Source organism: Hyperolius riggenbachi, chromosome 12 (assembly GCF_040937935.1).
Source record: "Hyperolius riggenbachi isolate aHypRig1 chromosome 12, aHypRig1.pri, whole genome shotgun sequence".
NCBI classification, from domain to species: domain Eukaryota; kingdom Metazoa; phylum Chordata; class Amphibia; order Anura; family Hyperoliidae; genus Hyperolius; species Hyperolius riggenbachi.
Window position 1 is genome coordinate 57949550 of NC_090657.1, and position 17231 is coordinate 57966780.

A 17231-nucleotide genomic window follows, 5' to 3' on the forward strand; every position below is an offset into this window, starting at 1 on the left:
TGGCTCTGTACAAATTAACAAGCTGACACATCATTGCATTCCAGCGGTTCTGGAGGTGTGTTTAGCTGCTAAGGGTACAATGGTTAATTTGCATATATTCAGCAGTGTTGCTCTGGGAGACATCTCAAGCTCACTCCAACCTGAATTATCGCAAATTCTTTCTGTTTTAAGAAAGCAAACTTTTGTTTTTCATATACAACTAAGAATTGTGTTTTTTTCCAGAGTAAAATGAGCCATAAAATAGTTTTCTGTGCTGGGAATGCGCCCTCCGCTTATCAGGAAGTGCGTCCTGTGAGCCACCGGCAGCATCATCAGCGGGGAACAAGTGCCGAGACCCGGAAGTTGTGGACTCAGCCCTGGTCTCGGCGGAATCAGCCCCCACAGGTATATTCCTTATAGGGGGATTCTCAGGGATTTAATTATTTTCAAAAGCACTTAGTGAATGGCAGTTGCTCTGTCCAGCTGCCAAAAAACTGTAGCGAGCAGGGAGGCTGGCCAGCATCATTGTTTAAATCCTTTTTAGGGAATATCTTTATAAAGAAGAAAAGCTTTGCTGAGAATCCCCTATGAGAGATGGACTAGTCCAAAACCTGTCACTTCTGTCATATTTCTACAAAAGCAACATAGGAGAAAAGTAATTTACGGCTTATTTTACTCTGGAAAAAACCTACTTCTTTTTTGTCTGTTTACACATATTTTAAATTTTACATTTTTTCGCCATACTGCCCCTTTAAGAGTTTACCTAAACAATCTGTTCATTGTACTGTATTCAAAATCCATTGGCCATCGCACTACATGGAAAAATTGGTAACTTATTTGCCAATTAAAATTGGACATGTGTATGCAGCCTTGGAAGGGGGGGGATATGTATTTTTATTGGAATTTTGATATATATTTTGGAATGAAGTTTATCTTTTAGTACTTTGACAAGAGTCAAACGAATTGACTATTGAGCGCATGTAAATTTACACATTTTCAAACACATTTGCAGTGTTCTCCCCAGGCTCTTTTAGCTGGGTGGTCCACCCGGCTAGTTTTGTTGAGCACCCGGCTGTCATCTGCTCACCACCTCCTCTATTGTAAGCATAGTTGTGGAGAACAGCGCTGGCCCTGCATTCTGTCCTCTCGCCCCACTCGGCTACTTTTTTTATGCCACCCAGCTGGAAAAAAAAATTATGGGGAGAACACTGCATTTGGCCAGGTATTCTGCCCCTACTCTCTGCTTCTGAGCGCTGTTTATATTCATCCCTGATCCTGATTGCTGTTAGTGTGATGTGTTCTGAAGTGTACACAATAGTCAAGATATCACAGAACATTGTGAATGCAGTGGGTAAGATATAGTAGAAACATAGAGATCTAAAAAAAAACCAGTTGGACAAACCATAATCTTCAGCCAGTCTTCTTTTGGCGCGTACATCAATCTACTACACTCAGGGAATGAGAACAAGAGAGAAACAATCGCAGAGAAGAGAAAGGATAAGAAGAAAGAGAAGAAAAAGAAAGTAGGAGAGACAGTCTTGATATGAACTGAACTAGAACAGAAATGAGTCACGATGGTCTAAAACTTTGTGGAACAACTTTTGAGTTGAAACCATGAGATAATGGCAGAAAGGGCCTGGATGACAGAAGAGGTTTAGTTGTTTTTTTATATATATAATTGGATGTGTCTTGTTTTCCAGTGAGGAGTTGGTCCGGACCATCAGTCTTCCCAAAGAGACCAGCCTGGGCCTCAGCCTCACGGGAGGAGTTAACGGAACGGAGGGCCCCCTGATCCTCGTTAAGGACATAATCGCTGGTGGGGACTGTCACAAGGTCAGTATCGGTTTCCTGTAAGCTGAGTTTGCTCTGTGCGTGTGTAACTAAAACGGGACATGCTTGGGGCACGCACTCACTTCCTGCGATACCTTTTTCCATAACACCATCCTCCTTCTCATTCGTATAGTCAGTTATGACTCTTTAGTTTTGATTTATTAAAGAGAACGTGTAACGAAAAAAAGTTCGGTAGGGGGAAGCCTTCGGGTCCCAATGAGGCTTCCCCCTCCCCTGTAGCTGCAGGCAGTCCAGCGCTGGCTCCTCCAAAGTGTCCCAGAATCCTCCCTCGACAAGCGCTGATAAGCACTAATTTCTTTACCTTTCCTGGCTGCAGCAGGGATGCTGTTGCAGCTCTCCGCACGGAGATAGGCGGAAATAGCCGATCTCCATCTGGTCCGCTGTACTGCGCAGGTGCAGGAGACTTGTGCCTGCGCAGTAGAGCGGCCCGACAGCGATTGGCTATTTCCACCTATCTCCAAGCGGAGAGCCGATACTGCGCCTGCGCTGGAGCCGGGAACATAAATATTTACATTCCCGCTGTTCGGGGAGGTTTATCGCTGCCTCCGTGGGACCGAGGAGGACGGGGGGAGCCTCAATAGGATCCGGAGGCTTCCCCCACCCGAGGTGAGTACCCCCCAGGGGAGGGTTTTAAAGTTACAGGTTTTCTTTAAGCAGCAGCGTGAGTTAAAATTAAGCATTGCAAGGTAAAAATCAGCACATGCGTGCTACACGAGGTAGTGCTGCAAACAATGTCCTCCGTAGATCGCAGCGCAGTACGGGGGACAGCCGTGTCACTCGGCTGTCCCCTGGGGAGATCACTGATGCCTATGAGAGAGGCTCACTAGGATTGGCTGGCAGGGGGTGTGAGGGGTTAAAAAAGAAATAGCACAATTTAATAATAATAAGTAATATTTCGCTGCCGGCATGTTTATAAACAACATGCCGGCAGCGAACCAACAGAATGATCTGTTGGTGGACAGAAAAGGGGGGGGGGGGTTGGCGGATCACTTGTGTGCTGAGTTGTATGGCCCTGCAGCGAGCCCTTAAGGCTGCAGTGGCCTATATTGTAAAAAATGGCCTGGTCACTAGGGGGGGGGGGGGGGGGGGGGTGTAAGCCTGTGGTCCTCAAGACAATCACATAAAGTGCACCTTAAACTGAGAGGGTTATGGATGTTTCCTTTTAAACAGTACCAGTTGTCTGCCAACTCTCCTGAACTTTTTGGCTGCAGTAGTGGCTGAATCGCACACCTGAAACAAGCATGCAGCTAATCCAGTCTGACTTCAGTCAGAGCACCTGATCTGCATGCTTGTTCAGGAGCTGTGGCTAAAAGTATTAGAGACACAGGATCAGCAGGAGAGTCAGGCAACTGGTATTTTAAAAAGGAAAAATCCATATCCTTCTCAGTTTAGGTTCCCTTTAAGGAAAAACGTCAGAAAGGAACAGACCAAAACAGAACATGCTCCATCATTTTAACTTGGATTGGTAGAATTCACAGAGACCTTATGAAGCTTGACTTCCCCCTTCACGAGGGACTGTACTCAAAATATCATAACAACATTTATTTTTTTTTTTCTACAATATTCATGTAGTCAGTGTCTGCTCCTGTATTTTCTCTCCCTGATTTACTTTCAGAAAATTATCACAGGCGACCAACATCTTTAGTCCTGTCAGGTGATCTATGCAGAATATTTGCTTACTGAGAGTTCTAAAGCTAGTGGAAATAATGCAGATGCCTGGGGTCTTAGAATGCTCTGCGAGGAGCATGCCACATAATAAACAGCCTAGGCTAAGCCTCACTGAGGGGCGTGGCTACATACCAATATATGGCTATAGGAAGTGTTTGTAATGCTGAAGGCAGGATAATTAACTTAAAGGAATCCTGTAATGTCGGCGAGGGGAGCGCAAACAAGGACGCGCGCGGCAAGGATTGCACAGACGCAGTGGCCGTCGACTTGCGATAACGAAACTGAGCCTTGGTGGGGGACTGGCGGATCGTACAGAAACGGCGCGGGTACAGGGCAGCTGCAGGCAGAAGCCCCAGGTAAGTGAAACTTTTTTTTTTGTGTGAAGTTACAGGTTTCCTTTAAAAGTGGGTATCCTGAATGAATTGCTGCATTCTACTGTGTGTCACTACAGGGCCTCTTTAAGAGCAAGTCACTGTTGATGGAATTTAATTTATGCAACATTTTCATATCAGAGGCCTTAATCCTCATTAAAATGCAAGGTTATCACCCTATTCCTGGTGTATAACTAGAACCGGTTTGTTAGCTACCCTCAATATATGCCACTCCATATACAGATTGTGTGTGACTTGGTGATACATTTGTGACACATCCGGTATTTCCCTTGTGTCCTATTTTTGTAGTATTAGTTACATAGTTACATAGTTATTCGGGTTGAAAAAATAAATACGTCCATCAAGTTCCACCAGGAAATAAAGTACAACATCAGCCTGCTCCCTCGCATATGTCAGCTGATACAGAGGAAGGCAAAAAACCCTTACAAGGCATGGTCCAGTTAGCCCCAAAAGAGAAAAATTCCTTCCTGACTCCAGATGGCAATCAATCAGATAAAATCCCTGGATCAACACCACTGGGCATTACCTAGTAATCGTAGCCATGGATGTCTTTCAATGCAAGGAAAGCATCTAAGCTCCCCTTAAAGGGAATATCCGCGCAGCTGCAAAAAAATAATACAAATCCACTTACCTGGGGCTTCCTCCAGCCCGTGGCTCCAGTACTGCGCAGGCGCAGAACTGAGCCTGCGCAGTACAGCCCGGAGGACGTCCGATGACATCAACGTGCCGCCGTAAGGCGCATTTTGGAGCGCACAAGAAGCCCGACCTGGAAGCCGTCCTGGCCAGGTCGAGTGCGACACCGGAGAAGACCGGGAGCCTGCGGAGCGGCGCCGAGGGCACGTCCTGCCTGCCACGGGCTGGAGGAAGCCCCAGGTAAGTGGATTTGTATTTTTTATTTTTTGCAGCTGCATGAATCTTCCCTTTAAAGGGAACCAGAGACGAAGCACCCTCATGTATTTTACCATATATATCAGTGGGAACATTAGAGAAAACACCTACCCTGCTCTCATTTTGCTGTTTCATTCTGCACTGCACAGCTTGTTTCTTATCAGCCCTGATAAAAATCCCTGACTGAGCATTCAGTCTGGCTTTGCTCAGGAATTACTATAGCTCAGTCTGTGTTTTCTCATGGCTAGTCATGTCAAGTCCAAGCCTGCCCCCTGCTGGCTCTGCTCAGGAATCATTATAGCTGAGTTATTATAGCAAAGCCAGACTGAATGCTCAGTCTGGGATTTTATCAGGTCTGATAAGAAACAAGCTGTGTAGTGCAGAATGAAACAGAAAGCATGGCAGGTGTTTTCTCTAATGTTCCCACTGATCTATATAGTAAAATACATGAGGGTGCTTCGTCTCTGGTTCACTTTAAACACTTATATAGAATTTGCCATAACTACTTTCTGCGGCCATACATTCCACATTTTAATCACTCTACTGTAAAGAACCCTTTCCTAGGGGCAATTTAGAGCGAAACCCATTAACTATATCTATTGTGCAATCTTTTGTTGCCTGCTTTGTGGATTAGGAAATACTACTATGGCTTCAATTCATCAAGCATTACCGCATTCGATAATGCTGAAAACAGCTGACTTAACGGAGCACTTAAAGTGAACCTTAAGTGTCCCAAAAAAAATGAGTTTTACTCACCTGGGGCTTACCTCAGCCCCCTGCAGCTGATCGGTGCCCACGACGAGTCGCTCTGATGCTCCGGGTCCCGCTGGCGGCCACTTCCGGTTTCGCCGTCAGGACCCGTCAGGCTGGGGAACGCGGCTGATACTACGCGTTCCCAGCCAAAATAGCACCCCTATGCGGCCATATGTCCGCATACGGGTGCCTATGCGGACATATGGCCGCATAGGGGTGCTATTTTGGCTGGGAACGCGTAGTATCAGCCACGTTCCCCAGCCTGACGGGTCCTGACGGCGAAACCGGAAGTGGCTGCCAGCGGGACCCGGAGCATCAGAGCGACTCGTCGTGGGCACCGATCAGCTGCAGGGGGCTGAGGTAAGCCCCAGGTGAGTAAAACTCATTTTTTTTGGGACACTTAAGGTTCACTTTAAGAAAATGTTAACCTGCTGGGCGGTCTGGACGAGCTCAGCTCGTCCAGTACCGCCGGAGCCTGCCTCTCAGGCCCTGCTGGGCCGATTTGGCTCAAATAAAAAGCAGCACACGCAGCCGGCACTTTGCCAGCCGCGTGTGCTGCCTGATCGCCGCCGCTCTGCGGCGATCCGCCGTGAGCAGCGGCGAAAGAGGGTCCCCCCAGCCGCCTGAGCCCAGCGTAGCCGGAACAAAAAGTTCCGGCCAGCGCTAAGGGCTGGATCGGAGGCGGCTGACGTCAGGACGTCGGCTGACGTCGATGACGTCACTCCGCTCGTCGCTATGGCGACGATGTAAGCAAAACAAGGAAGGCTGCTCATTGCGGCCTTCCTTGTTTATTCTGGGCGCCGGAGGCGATTGGAAGAACGCCTCCGGAGCGCCCTCTAGTGGGCTTTCATGCAGCCAACTTTCAGTTGGCTGCATGAAATAGTTTTTTTTTTTATTAAAAAAAAACCCTCCCGCAGCCTGCCTGGCGATCTTAATAGAACGCCAGGCAGGTTAATTCATCAAAGCTGTTACCGAATGAGAAGCTGAAATGACAGAGCAATGAGATAAATTACCGACTTGTGCTCAACACATGTCAGCAAATGTCAGTAAATGTTAATTCATCAAGGTTACCACATTCGCTAGCACATTCGGTGTTTATCTCCAGCTCTCCCCTGTCGTTACAGGCTTCAAAAGCCTTCTGTGTGAATGTTTTCATGATTAACAGGAGCAGGCAGCCAATAGAAACAGCCCCTGTTCTCCTGCAAGTGCCGCTGATAGGTGCTGATAGGTCACAGGCGTCTCCACACAAGCTTCCAGACCCCCCAGGCAGTGAGCAGAGAGAATGGTGGTGTAACCCTTTGAGTCCCTGTTTGAATATGCAAAGATGCAAGTGGTGAAATCACCATGCATGGCATTTGTAATGTCTCCAGGAAGTTTATCTACGTTGTGGCAAATAAGTAAAATGTTAAGAAACACTGATGGACAGATTCAGAGCAGCAGAGGCAGTATAAGTAACAGTAAATATAACACGTTTACATGTAAAGGGATGTCTGGATGCCTTCTATTGTTATCAGCTTGTAACAACACAGAGACATTCCAAGCTGCTCTGCACCACTCTGCTGTTATCTAACAGCCTTTGATGAACTGAAGCCGTAGTACTTCGGTAACTTAACGAACCTCTACCACACATGGGAAAATATTGATGAATTAGCACAGTGAAGTGTAAAATACCGAATGCGGTATTTTAAGGACTGGGATTTTGTTATCGAACACCCTTTGATGAATTGAAGCCTTTATATACTTGAATATAAGTCGACCTTGTGTATAAGTCGACTCCAATGTTTGACTCTTAGGGCCCATTCACACTAGAGCGTTTTGACAGCGATTTCGGCAAAACGCTCAAGCGCTAGTGCTGTAATACCCTATAGGCCCATACTTACTTGGGCGATTTGCGTTAATCGCCGGTGGTTAACGCAAATCGCCAAATGCAAACGTGTAGCCTGCACCATTTTCAGGCGATTTCCCGGCGATTGCGTTTCGGTGCTATAGAAGCGCTAAAAGCGATCGCGGAAAAATCGCTGCAGTGTCCAGTGATTTTCCGCAGTTAAACGTGGAAAAATCACTTTTAAGTTTGAATGGGGCCTCTAACTGGAATTTTTTTATTGACTCAAGTATAAGTCTACCCAGAAAAGTTAATAGCTGCACTTTGAAACCAGAAAGAATTAACAGTTGCACTTTAGCCCAGGAGGGGTTAATGACTGTACCGCATACAGTATTGCAGCCTCCTGTCCCTTAAGGAGGACCTGAACTGAAAATGAAAAATCAAAATAACCATACATCGGTCATACTTACCTCCTGTGTAGTCTACTCCTCAATCTCTTTCTCCTCTCCTGCGCAATGCGTTTGGCGATTGCGTTTGTCCACTGTGATCAATGGAATTCTCCATCCTCCATTTTAAAAAATGGTTATTCCCCCATAACAGCATCCTGGTCAGCACACTGTTAAACTAATATCACCCACTTGGGCCATAGGGAAACATGGACATTACCTTGCGCATCAGTTGTAACTGACAGCAACTGATATATTTCAGATCTGACAAAATATTGTCATACATATGACATACAGTATTGCAGCCATTGACCCCTCCTGCAGCCCAGTATTTCTCTTCCCCCCGACCCTTTCCTTGTTAATTGTTGTGGCCAAGACTTTCAGACCTGTGTTTTCTTAGCATTTCCTTTATAAAGAAAGTGACACTGAACACTGTGTGTATATTGCTGAAAATGGTAATGTCACAAATAGTACACACATTACTCAGTGTGCTCAGTGTTGTTTGTGACTCGTGTATAAGTCGACCCCCCTATACTTTTATTTAGTGAGACAGACCTAAATTTCTAGACTTATACTCAAGTGTATACAGTGTTTATATTCACACTCTCTAATGTATATCGATTTGCATATACCTTTGTCTACTGTGTGTTTTAAAAAAAAAATTACCACTAGAGGCCAGTGTTGCCTCATTTTTGTTGCTCACTGCTAGAAGCAAACATTGAAATGTCTCCAGCGTGTGAGATTCAGCATGCAGATTGAGGTGCAGCCACACAAAGTAGATTTGTGTTAAATGCCAGTGACATCCAGTAATGCAGCCTGGCATGGCTGCTGGCGGATTCTTCTTTTTATATTTTTTGGTAGGGCCATATTGATGTCCAAGATCAGCTATTGTATCCCTTTCCCCCCTCGCAAATAGAAGTATGTATTCACTGTGAAAAAAAAAAAAAAGTAACTTAAAGCGCAGCTGAACTCAGAACTTCCTCTATGCTCTAACAGATAAACAACAACATAATTAGCTGCTCTGCCGAGGCAGCAGGGATTCCTGAGCGGACAGCTGAGAGATCAAATTACAGTTGTGATTAGTCACAGATGAGTGGGAATTAGACAGGCTAAACTCTCTAAATACATACAGGGTGCATTTCTCTGTGTTTTCCTTTTTGAGTGGTAGACTGACTCAGCCCATTTCCGTATCCCTTCATGCTGCATCCTCCAGTATTGTGCCGCCCACTCCCATGCTATGGCCATGTGTCCTTCCATGACACTGAGTAAGAGCACAAGTAACAGGATAATATAGGCGGCCCCTTTCCCATAAGCTGTAACAGGAGAGTGGAGTTTTGAAATCTCCCACAAACAGCTGCATGTTTACAGAACATTACACAGTGCTGTTATGCTTGGTGTTGTTCTAAGCATGCAGACGCCCCTCTATGTTACAGCATTGTGAATCCGGATGATGATCCGTTCATTCATCAAGCAGCGCAGCTTAATGAGACGAGCACAAGCTCAGCGCACGCTATGCTGCAGTAGTGCAGTTAGTGTGCATTGTTAACTTACCCTCTGAACTAACGGCCGCTCCACGGAACCCCTCCTGAGCACCGGCGGGTCCAGTGGCTTTAATTGACGTAATCTCAGTGCTTTGATTGGCCCAGTAGGCTACCTGTCACTTGGCAGGCAGGCTATTGGGCCAACAATAAAAGTGCGTGGATTGGGTTCAGTGGAGCAGCCGTTAGAAGTGAGCGTAAGTTACCAGCGCACACTAGCTGCACTACCGCAGCATACAGTGCGCTTAGCTCGTGCTCTTGTCATTAAGCTGTGCTACTTGAGCAGTGCAGCTTGATGAATCAACCCCAGTGTCCCTTTTCTCTCATCTTATATTCAATAACGGAATCCTCTATAATAAAACCCCTGTGTCTGTGCCTCCTGTCTCTGTAGCATGGTCCGTGCTTTTGGCCAGCACTGACCCAGAGACAGGAGGTCAGGGACGGGGCCAGGGAGTCGAGCGGGCAGCGTGTGAGCAGGCGGCCGGATGTGCGGCGGGTGAGCGTGTGGCGGTGGGTGAGCAGGCGGCGGAGTGGAAGCGCGCGCGCCCAGGAACACAGACCTAGAGCCTATTTTTAAACGGGCTTAGGTCTACTAGTACCGTAATAAAATACCAATTGTCCAACCCAAGGCCCAAATGTGGTGTTCATGAAATAGAAGCGTGAGGAAAAATGGTTGCTGGATGAAGCCTATGTAAAGGGGCCCATTCACTTACCGATTTCCCCGCCAATATACAGCCGATTCGATCACTGTGAGGAAATCGTTGCGCAAATGCAAACAGAACGATCGATTTCAGTCCGAAATCGATCGTTCCCAACGATTTTCGTTGTTCTGTCCGTGCAGAAGATTTCCCTTGATCGCCGGCGGGTCGGGAGTGCGTCGTTAGCGGCGTTCGAATGCCCGACGCAATACAGCGGCAATACATTACCTGCTCCGGCCGGCGCGAGTCCCCGCTCTCTCCGCTGTCTCTTCTTCGCTGGATTCCGGGTTCCGGCTGGCTACTTCCTGTCCCGGCAGGAAGTTTAAACAGTAGAGCGTCCTCTACTGTTTAAACTTCCCCGGACAGGAAGAAGTGAAGCCAGCCGGTCCGAAACCTGGAGCCGAGCGCGGAGAAGAAGACAGCGGTGACAGGGGATACCCGCCGGCCAGATCAGGTAATGTACAGCTGGCGGGGGGGGGGGGGGGGGGGGCGGCGATAGCAGCAGCTTCACAGATTGTGATCGGTTTCAGGCTGAAATCGATTCACAATCTGTTTGCAGTAAAGGCAGCCATACGATCCCTCTCTGATCAGATTCGCCCAGAGAGGGATCTATCTGTTGTTCAATCTGATGGCAAATCGAACATTGTATGGCCACCTTTAGTCTAAGCGATCAATACCACTGTGAATTGGGCGCCAAATGAAAATGAAAAAATATTTACAGTGGTAATGAGGGAATAAAATATTGGTAAATGTTACCGATATTTTGCTACAGCTAAACCTAACCCTAATCTCACACAGAACCCTCCCCCTTCCTGATGCCTAACCTTAAAGTGGACCTGAACTCAGTACTTTCTCTCTGTTCTAAAAGATACACAACAGCATAATGGCCTTTAAACAAAAATCATGTATTTGTTACAGCTGATACAAATCCTAAAATAAATCTGCACAGTTTCTACTTCCTGATTCATGGAAGCAGACATATTGTTAACATCCTGTGCTTTCAAATTAGCTTATCTGCCATGGCAGCCAGGTGACATGGAGAGAGCTCAAATTACAACTTGTGCTTAAACACAAATGAGGGGAAGTAGACAGGCTAAACTCTCTAAATCCATACAGGGTGATTTTCTCTGATCTTTTGTTTTCTTTCTGTCCTGTGCCAGAGTTCAGGTCCACTTTAACTGCCCTTCCCCCACACATGTCTACCATCGCCGCAAATAATGTAAATACAAAAAAAAATGTGAGAAACAAATTTCAAAATGTGAAATTGATAGATTTCAAAATAAGTAAAAAAAAAACAAAAACCCTTATTTATCAGCAGGACAGCCAGGCAATGTGCATTGGATGCCCATTAGGTAGATCACGAAGGACTTCATGGTAGATCCTGACCCCACTACATTTTTCATTCTGTATATATGTTACGGCCAAAACCAGAAATCGGCCAATTCTAGAATTGGCCGGCCGTTTCTAGAACTGGCCGATTTGACGTCGGCCAAAGTCCAAAATGCTGGGAATTTCTGACATTGGCCGGCCAGTTCTAGAACTGGCCAAAGTCAGTCGGCCAAAGTCCAAAACGCAAAAATCCCAGAACATCCCGGGTCCTGTCCAGAAACATGAATGGCACTCGGAAACTTCTTTCTATTTGTTAGTTACAGCTGATACAAATCCTGCAATAAATCTGCAGTGTGTTTACATCCTGCTTTCTTGGGGAGCAGGCATATTGTTAACATCCTGTGCTTTTAAATTAGCTGCTCTGCTGTGGCAGTCAGGTGAGTGCTATGCGTGGCTGGAGGGGGGGGGGGAGGCTTTGCTGAGGGGAGGGGGGGCCTTTGCTGGGCGCTTTGCATGGCGGGGGGAGGGGATTTGCAGGGCGCTTTGAATGGCGGGGGGGGGGAGGGGGATTTGCTGGGCGCTTTGAATGGCGGGGGGGGGGAGGGGGATTTGCTGGGCGATTTGCATGGCTGGGGGGAAGGATTTGCTGGGCGCTTTGCATGGCTGTGGGGGGGGGGGGGGGAGGGGATTTGCTGGGTTTTTGCATGGCTGGGGTTTGATATGCTGGGCCCTTTGCATGGCCAGGGGGGGCTTTGCTGGGCACTGTGCATTGCTGGGGTAGTTTTGCATGGCTGTGGGGGGTGGGGGCTTTTCTGGCTGCTTTGCATGGCTGGGGGGAGGGATTTGCTGGGCGCTTTGTATGGCTGAGGGGGGGGGGGGGTATTTGCTGGGTTTTGCATGACTGGGGGGGGGGGGGGGATGTGCTGGCCGTTTTGCATGGCTGGGGGGGGGGGGGGTCTGCTGGCCGTTTTGCATGGCTGGGGGTAAATGCTGGGCGCTTTGCTGGGAACTGTGCCTTGCTGGGGTAGTTTTGCATGGCTGTGGGGGCTTTTCAGGCTGCTTTGCGCTTTGCATGACTGGAGGGGGGCAGCCTGCGCTATTTCCAGACCCCAGATCAGAGCGGCGGAGAGGAGCTGAGCAGCGCGCACACTACCCGCCCTGACCCATACACTTCACATGCGGAAGTGAGCAATGACGTCACCTCTGCATGGAAGTGTATGCGTCTTGCGGGTCGCGTGTGCGGCGCTGCTCTGCCTCTCTTTACCTCTCCGGTCCGGGTTGTCCTGATGTGAGGTCTGGCTAGCGGCATCAGGGGAGGGAGAGGTGAGCGGCAGTTCGGGACTTGGCCAGCCACACTTAGCCAGAACGCGTTCTGGCCGGCCAAAGTCCGGAGGAAACGTTTATTTCTGATATTGGCCGCATCAGCCGGCCACTTCTAGATTTGACCGGCCAGAACCCGAAGTGGCCAGACTTCGGGTTCTGGCCGTAACATATACAAGGGGACTCTTAACATTATACATGGGTAGATCATTTTGACTTGCTGATTTTTTTTAAAGTAGCTCACAGGCCGAAAAAAGTGTGGGCAACTATAGTTTAATGCAATCCAGAAGCAAATTTAAAGAGGAACTCCAGTGAGAATAATGTAATAAAAAAAAAGTGCTTCATTTTTACAATAATTTATTTATAAATGATTGAGTCAGTGTTTGCCCATTGTAAAATCTTTTAAATCCCTGATTTACATTCTGACATTTTTACTGTTGGCAGGTGATGTAGCTGCTGCATGTTTTTTGGCAATTGAAAACAGCTGTAAACAGCTATTTCCCACAATGCAACAAGGTTCAGACAGGAAACTGCCAGGAGTACCACGGTCCTCAGAGTTTCTTGTGGGAGGGATTTCACCACAATATCAATCATACAGCGCCCCCTAATGGTCTGTTTGTGAAAAGGAATAGATTTCTCATGTAAAAGGGGGTATCATCCACTGATTAGGATAAAGTTCAATTCTTGGTTGGAGTTTCTCTTTAAAAACAAACAAACAAAAAAAAAACCCAGATACTTAGGAGAGGGAAGGCCCTGGGTCCTATAGAGCCTTCCCTTTGCTCTCATGCTCCCTTCGTTCCAGCGCCGTCACCACAGTCCAAGTCTCCCACTGGGGGAGGTTTCGGAAGTCTTCGGGGGACCAAGTGCTCCTGAAAATGCGGCTGCTCCATACTGCGCATGCACCAGAGAGCGCGCTGGGAGCACTTGGGCTTCTGAAGCCCCCTGCAGCGTCACAGAGCAGTCTTCCACCCATCGGGTGGAGACTGTTAACAGGGTTGAAAGCGATGGAATGCAGGGACTATAAGAAGAACAGGAAGGCTGTATAAGCAGGGGGTACCCAACCACCGGTCCGGAGCCCAATACCGGGCTGCAGGACATGTTGTGCTGGGCCGCGGTCCCCTGCCTCACTGCAGTGCAGCCGCGGCTGTAACTCGCTTCACTGGCAGCCCCGCAGCTGTTTGCTGTGTAGCGTGCGAGGCCACTATTGTTAAAGTGAACCTCCAGACTAAAAATCGACTCAGCAGCACTGAAAAGGCCTGGTGTTTCTTTAACAGTTTCACAGCATCAGAACTTTGTTTCTCTTATACAAGCCTCATTTTTAGCTGCACAGAAGAAAACTGCCCGGGCAGTTTTCCCCTGATGCTGTGCAAAGCATGATGGGATTTCTGATGATGATGTTCTCGTTCTGCTGTTTTGGTGCAACTTTTTTTTTTTTTTTGTACATTTTTAATTTGACATTTGAAGCCTAGCGTGTGCAGCTGGGAGGGGTTATCAGGACACTGGACAGTTGGAACTGTCTCATGCTCCTTGTCACCTACTTTCAACCAAACAGATGGCTGCCCCCATGACAAAGATGGCAGCCCCCATGAATCACAAACATTTGCCTGTTCTTTTAAAACAGGGTGGGTAAAAGATTATATTACCTATTTATTCTAATTAACATAACTAATGTAACTTAATGACAGTATGTTTGTTTAGGCTGAAGTTCCCCTTTAAGCCACTGCTCATAAAAGACCTGCAAGCGATCATCCTGGCGGATCTATTAACCCTCACAACGTATACGATTATAAGTATCTGCAGCGTTACGTCTTCTGCTCCTCCTTTCCCACCACACTCCTTAGTAGAGAATGGGTAGACTGCACTGTTTTATGGCACAGAAGCAGTATAATTTGAATCAGTCAGCTCTTGCACCCGTGGGGGGGGGGGGGGGGTCTGCTCAGGGCCTTTTGGGGGGGCAGGAGGGGTCGCAGCATGAGGGGAAAGCATAGCCACACAATCCCCCACTCCCTCACCTCGGGCTCTCCCCTTCACCATTAATCAACGGTAGCAGGCGGCGGGCAGGAACCCTCATGCGTTCCAGGTGCCGGAGGTTCCACTCTCTAAGTGTCTGACGCTACTTCCTGTTTTAAACAGGAAGTAGCGTGAGGCACTTAAAGATCGGACCTCCGCGGTGGATGGAGGTATGTGTTCCTGCCTGCTGCCACTGATTGATGCTGAGGGGAGAGCCCGAGGTGAGGGAGTGAGGGGACTGTCCCCCCACCCCAGATGTGTGGCCATGCTCTCCCCTCATGCTGCGACCCCTCCTGCCCCCCAAAACAGCCCTGAGCGGGGGGGTCCACATTTTTGCTGGGGGGGCCTAGTGATTTCTTGTTACACCCCTGTTTATGAGCTTGATTTCTCCCCATCCCGGTCTGCCCTGCCTTGGGAAAAAATGACTTGCGTGAAAGCGGTCCTCGGGTTGGGGACCCCTCCTCTATAGGACCCTATAAGCAGAGCCTTCCCTCTGCTTATGTAAGTATGTTTTGTTATTTTTTTTTATTTGCTTCATGACTGCTTTAAATGGAAATAAATACACCAGCTTCCATGTCCCTCTCACCTGTGCATCTTGTGTTCTTTAATGGAAATGAATCCATTGAATTTCATTAGCATGCAGATTTCCAGTATGTGAAAATGCAGAAATTCACATGTAGTGGAAATAGGCCATAACTCTTTAGCTGCTGGAATGGTAACCCAGACAGGTGTATACGGTACTTTGCTTTACTTACATAAGGAACACTTCATGCCTCTGGATTTTTTCTATAGAGCATATCTGACATAGGGACAGATCCTAGGCAGTAGGCAGACTAGTCATTTTGCACATATCACTGTAGTGACTGCCAGTACCGATATTTTACATATATCCCTACAGTGACAGGCAGTACTGATGTTTTACATATATCCCTACAGTGACAGACAGTAATGATATTCTACATATATCACGACAGTGACAGGCAGTACCGATATTTTACATACAGTATATCACTGCAGTGACAGGCAGTACTGATATTTTACATATATCACCACAGTGAGAGGCAGTCATGATATTTTGCATATATCACTACAGTGAAAGGCAGTACTGATATTTTACATATATCACCACAGTGCGAGGCAGTGATGATATTTTGCATATATCACTACAGTGAGAGGCAGTACTGATATTTTACATATATCACCACAGTGAGAGGCAGTGATGATATTTTACATATATCACTACAGTGAGAGGCAGTGATGATATTATTCATATATCACTACAGTGACAGGCAGTACTGATATTTTACATATATCACCACAGTGAGAGGCAGTACTGATATTTTACATATATCACCACAGTGAGAGGCAGTGATGATATTTTACATATATCACTACAGTGAGAGGCAGTGATGATATTTTACATATATCACCACAGTGAGAGGCAGTACTGATATTTTACATATATCACCACAGTGAGAGTCAGTGATGATATTTTACATATATCACTACAGTGAGACGCAGTACTGATATTTTACATATATCACCACAGTGAGAGGCAGTGATGATATTTTGCATATATCACTACAGTGAGAGGCAGTACTGATATTTTACATATATCACCACAGTGAGAGGCAGTACTGATATTTTACATATATCACCACAGTGAGAGTCAGTGATGATATTTTACATATATCACTACACTGATGGGCAGTGATGATATTTTTCATATATCACTACAGTGACAGGCAGTACTGATATTTTACATATATCACTACATTGATGGGCAGTGATGATATTTTGCATATATGACTACAGTGAGAGCCTCTGTTGCTATACTGTTTCCCCCCACAGTCCCCCCCTGTGTTCTGCTGTTCCCCCATAAATGAATCGTCGTGCTGGCGACACGTAGCGCTTCACCAGCCAGCTGTTTACATGTGAAGTGTCAGTCTCTGCTGCTCCCCGCCTCCTCCATAGCGCCGGTCCCCGCCCACGTTCCTTTCCCTCCCCGCTGATTGGATGATTGGAGGGAAGGGACGCAGGTGGGGAACGCAGGAGGAGGCGGGGGAGGGGCAAGAGTGACACTTCACATATAAACAGCCGGCTGGTGACACGCTGCGTGTTGCCAGCACATCGTTTGATTTATGGGGGCACAGCAGAGCGCAGAGGGGAGACTGGGGGAAACAGTATAGCAGCAGAGGCTGGGCATTATATGCAGACCCAGCCTCTGTGTGCTAATTGGATTCTTAGAACCCACCTCTGGTTCTCTTTAAGCAAAACAAAAGGGAGTATTTTATGGCCTGCAACCCCTCCCAGAAAGCAGTCCATTTAGTTGAGCCTTTTGGCTGCTTCAATTCCAGAATAATGAGGACTTTGCTGTATATTTTAACGGTTTCATTGGTCACCCTAGTAAAGTCTTCACTTTTTGGTCACCAACGTAGTGGCTGTGTAAAAGAAAAAAGATTTTCTTTTACACAGACATATCATATATGGAACAGACATAAGAACATGACCTCTTTACAGCAGAGGCCCTCTTTAAT

At 47.1% G+C, this 17231-nt stretch overlaps 1 protein-coding gene across 4 annotated transcripts in view; it reads left to right on the plus strand.

Annotated features, from left to right (window-relative positions):
• The window catches only part of STXBP4 (syntaxin binding protein 4), a 190140-nt gene that overhangs the window by 12870 nt on the left and 160039 nt on the right, over window positions 1-17231 (plus strand). For all 4 annotated transcript variants that reach the window (XR_011025330.1, XM_068263627.1, XM_068263625.1 and 1 more), the window contains exon 3: window positions 1680-1812. Coding sequence is in view for 3 of the 4 variants with exons in the window: in XM_068263627.1 (XP_068119728.1) it covers window positions 1680-1812 (133 nt within the window). In the remaining variant the exon portion in view is untranslated. The remainder of the gene's footprint in view (window positions 1-1679; window positions 1813-17231) is intronic.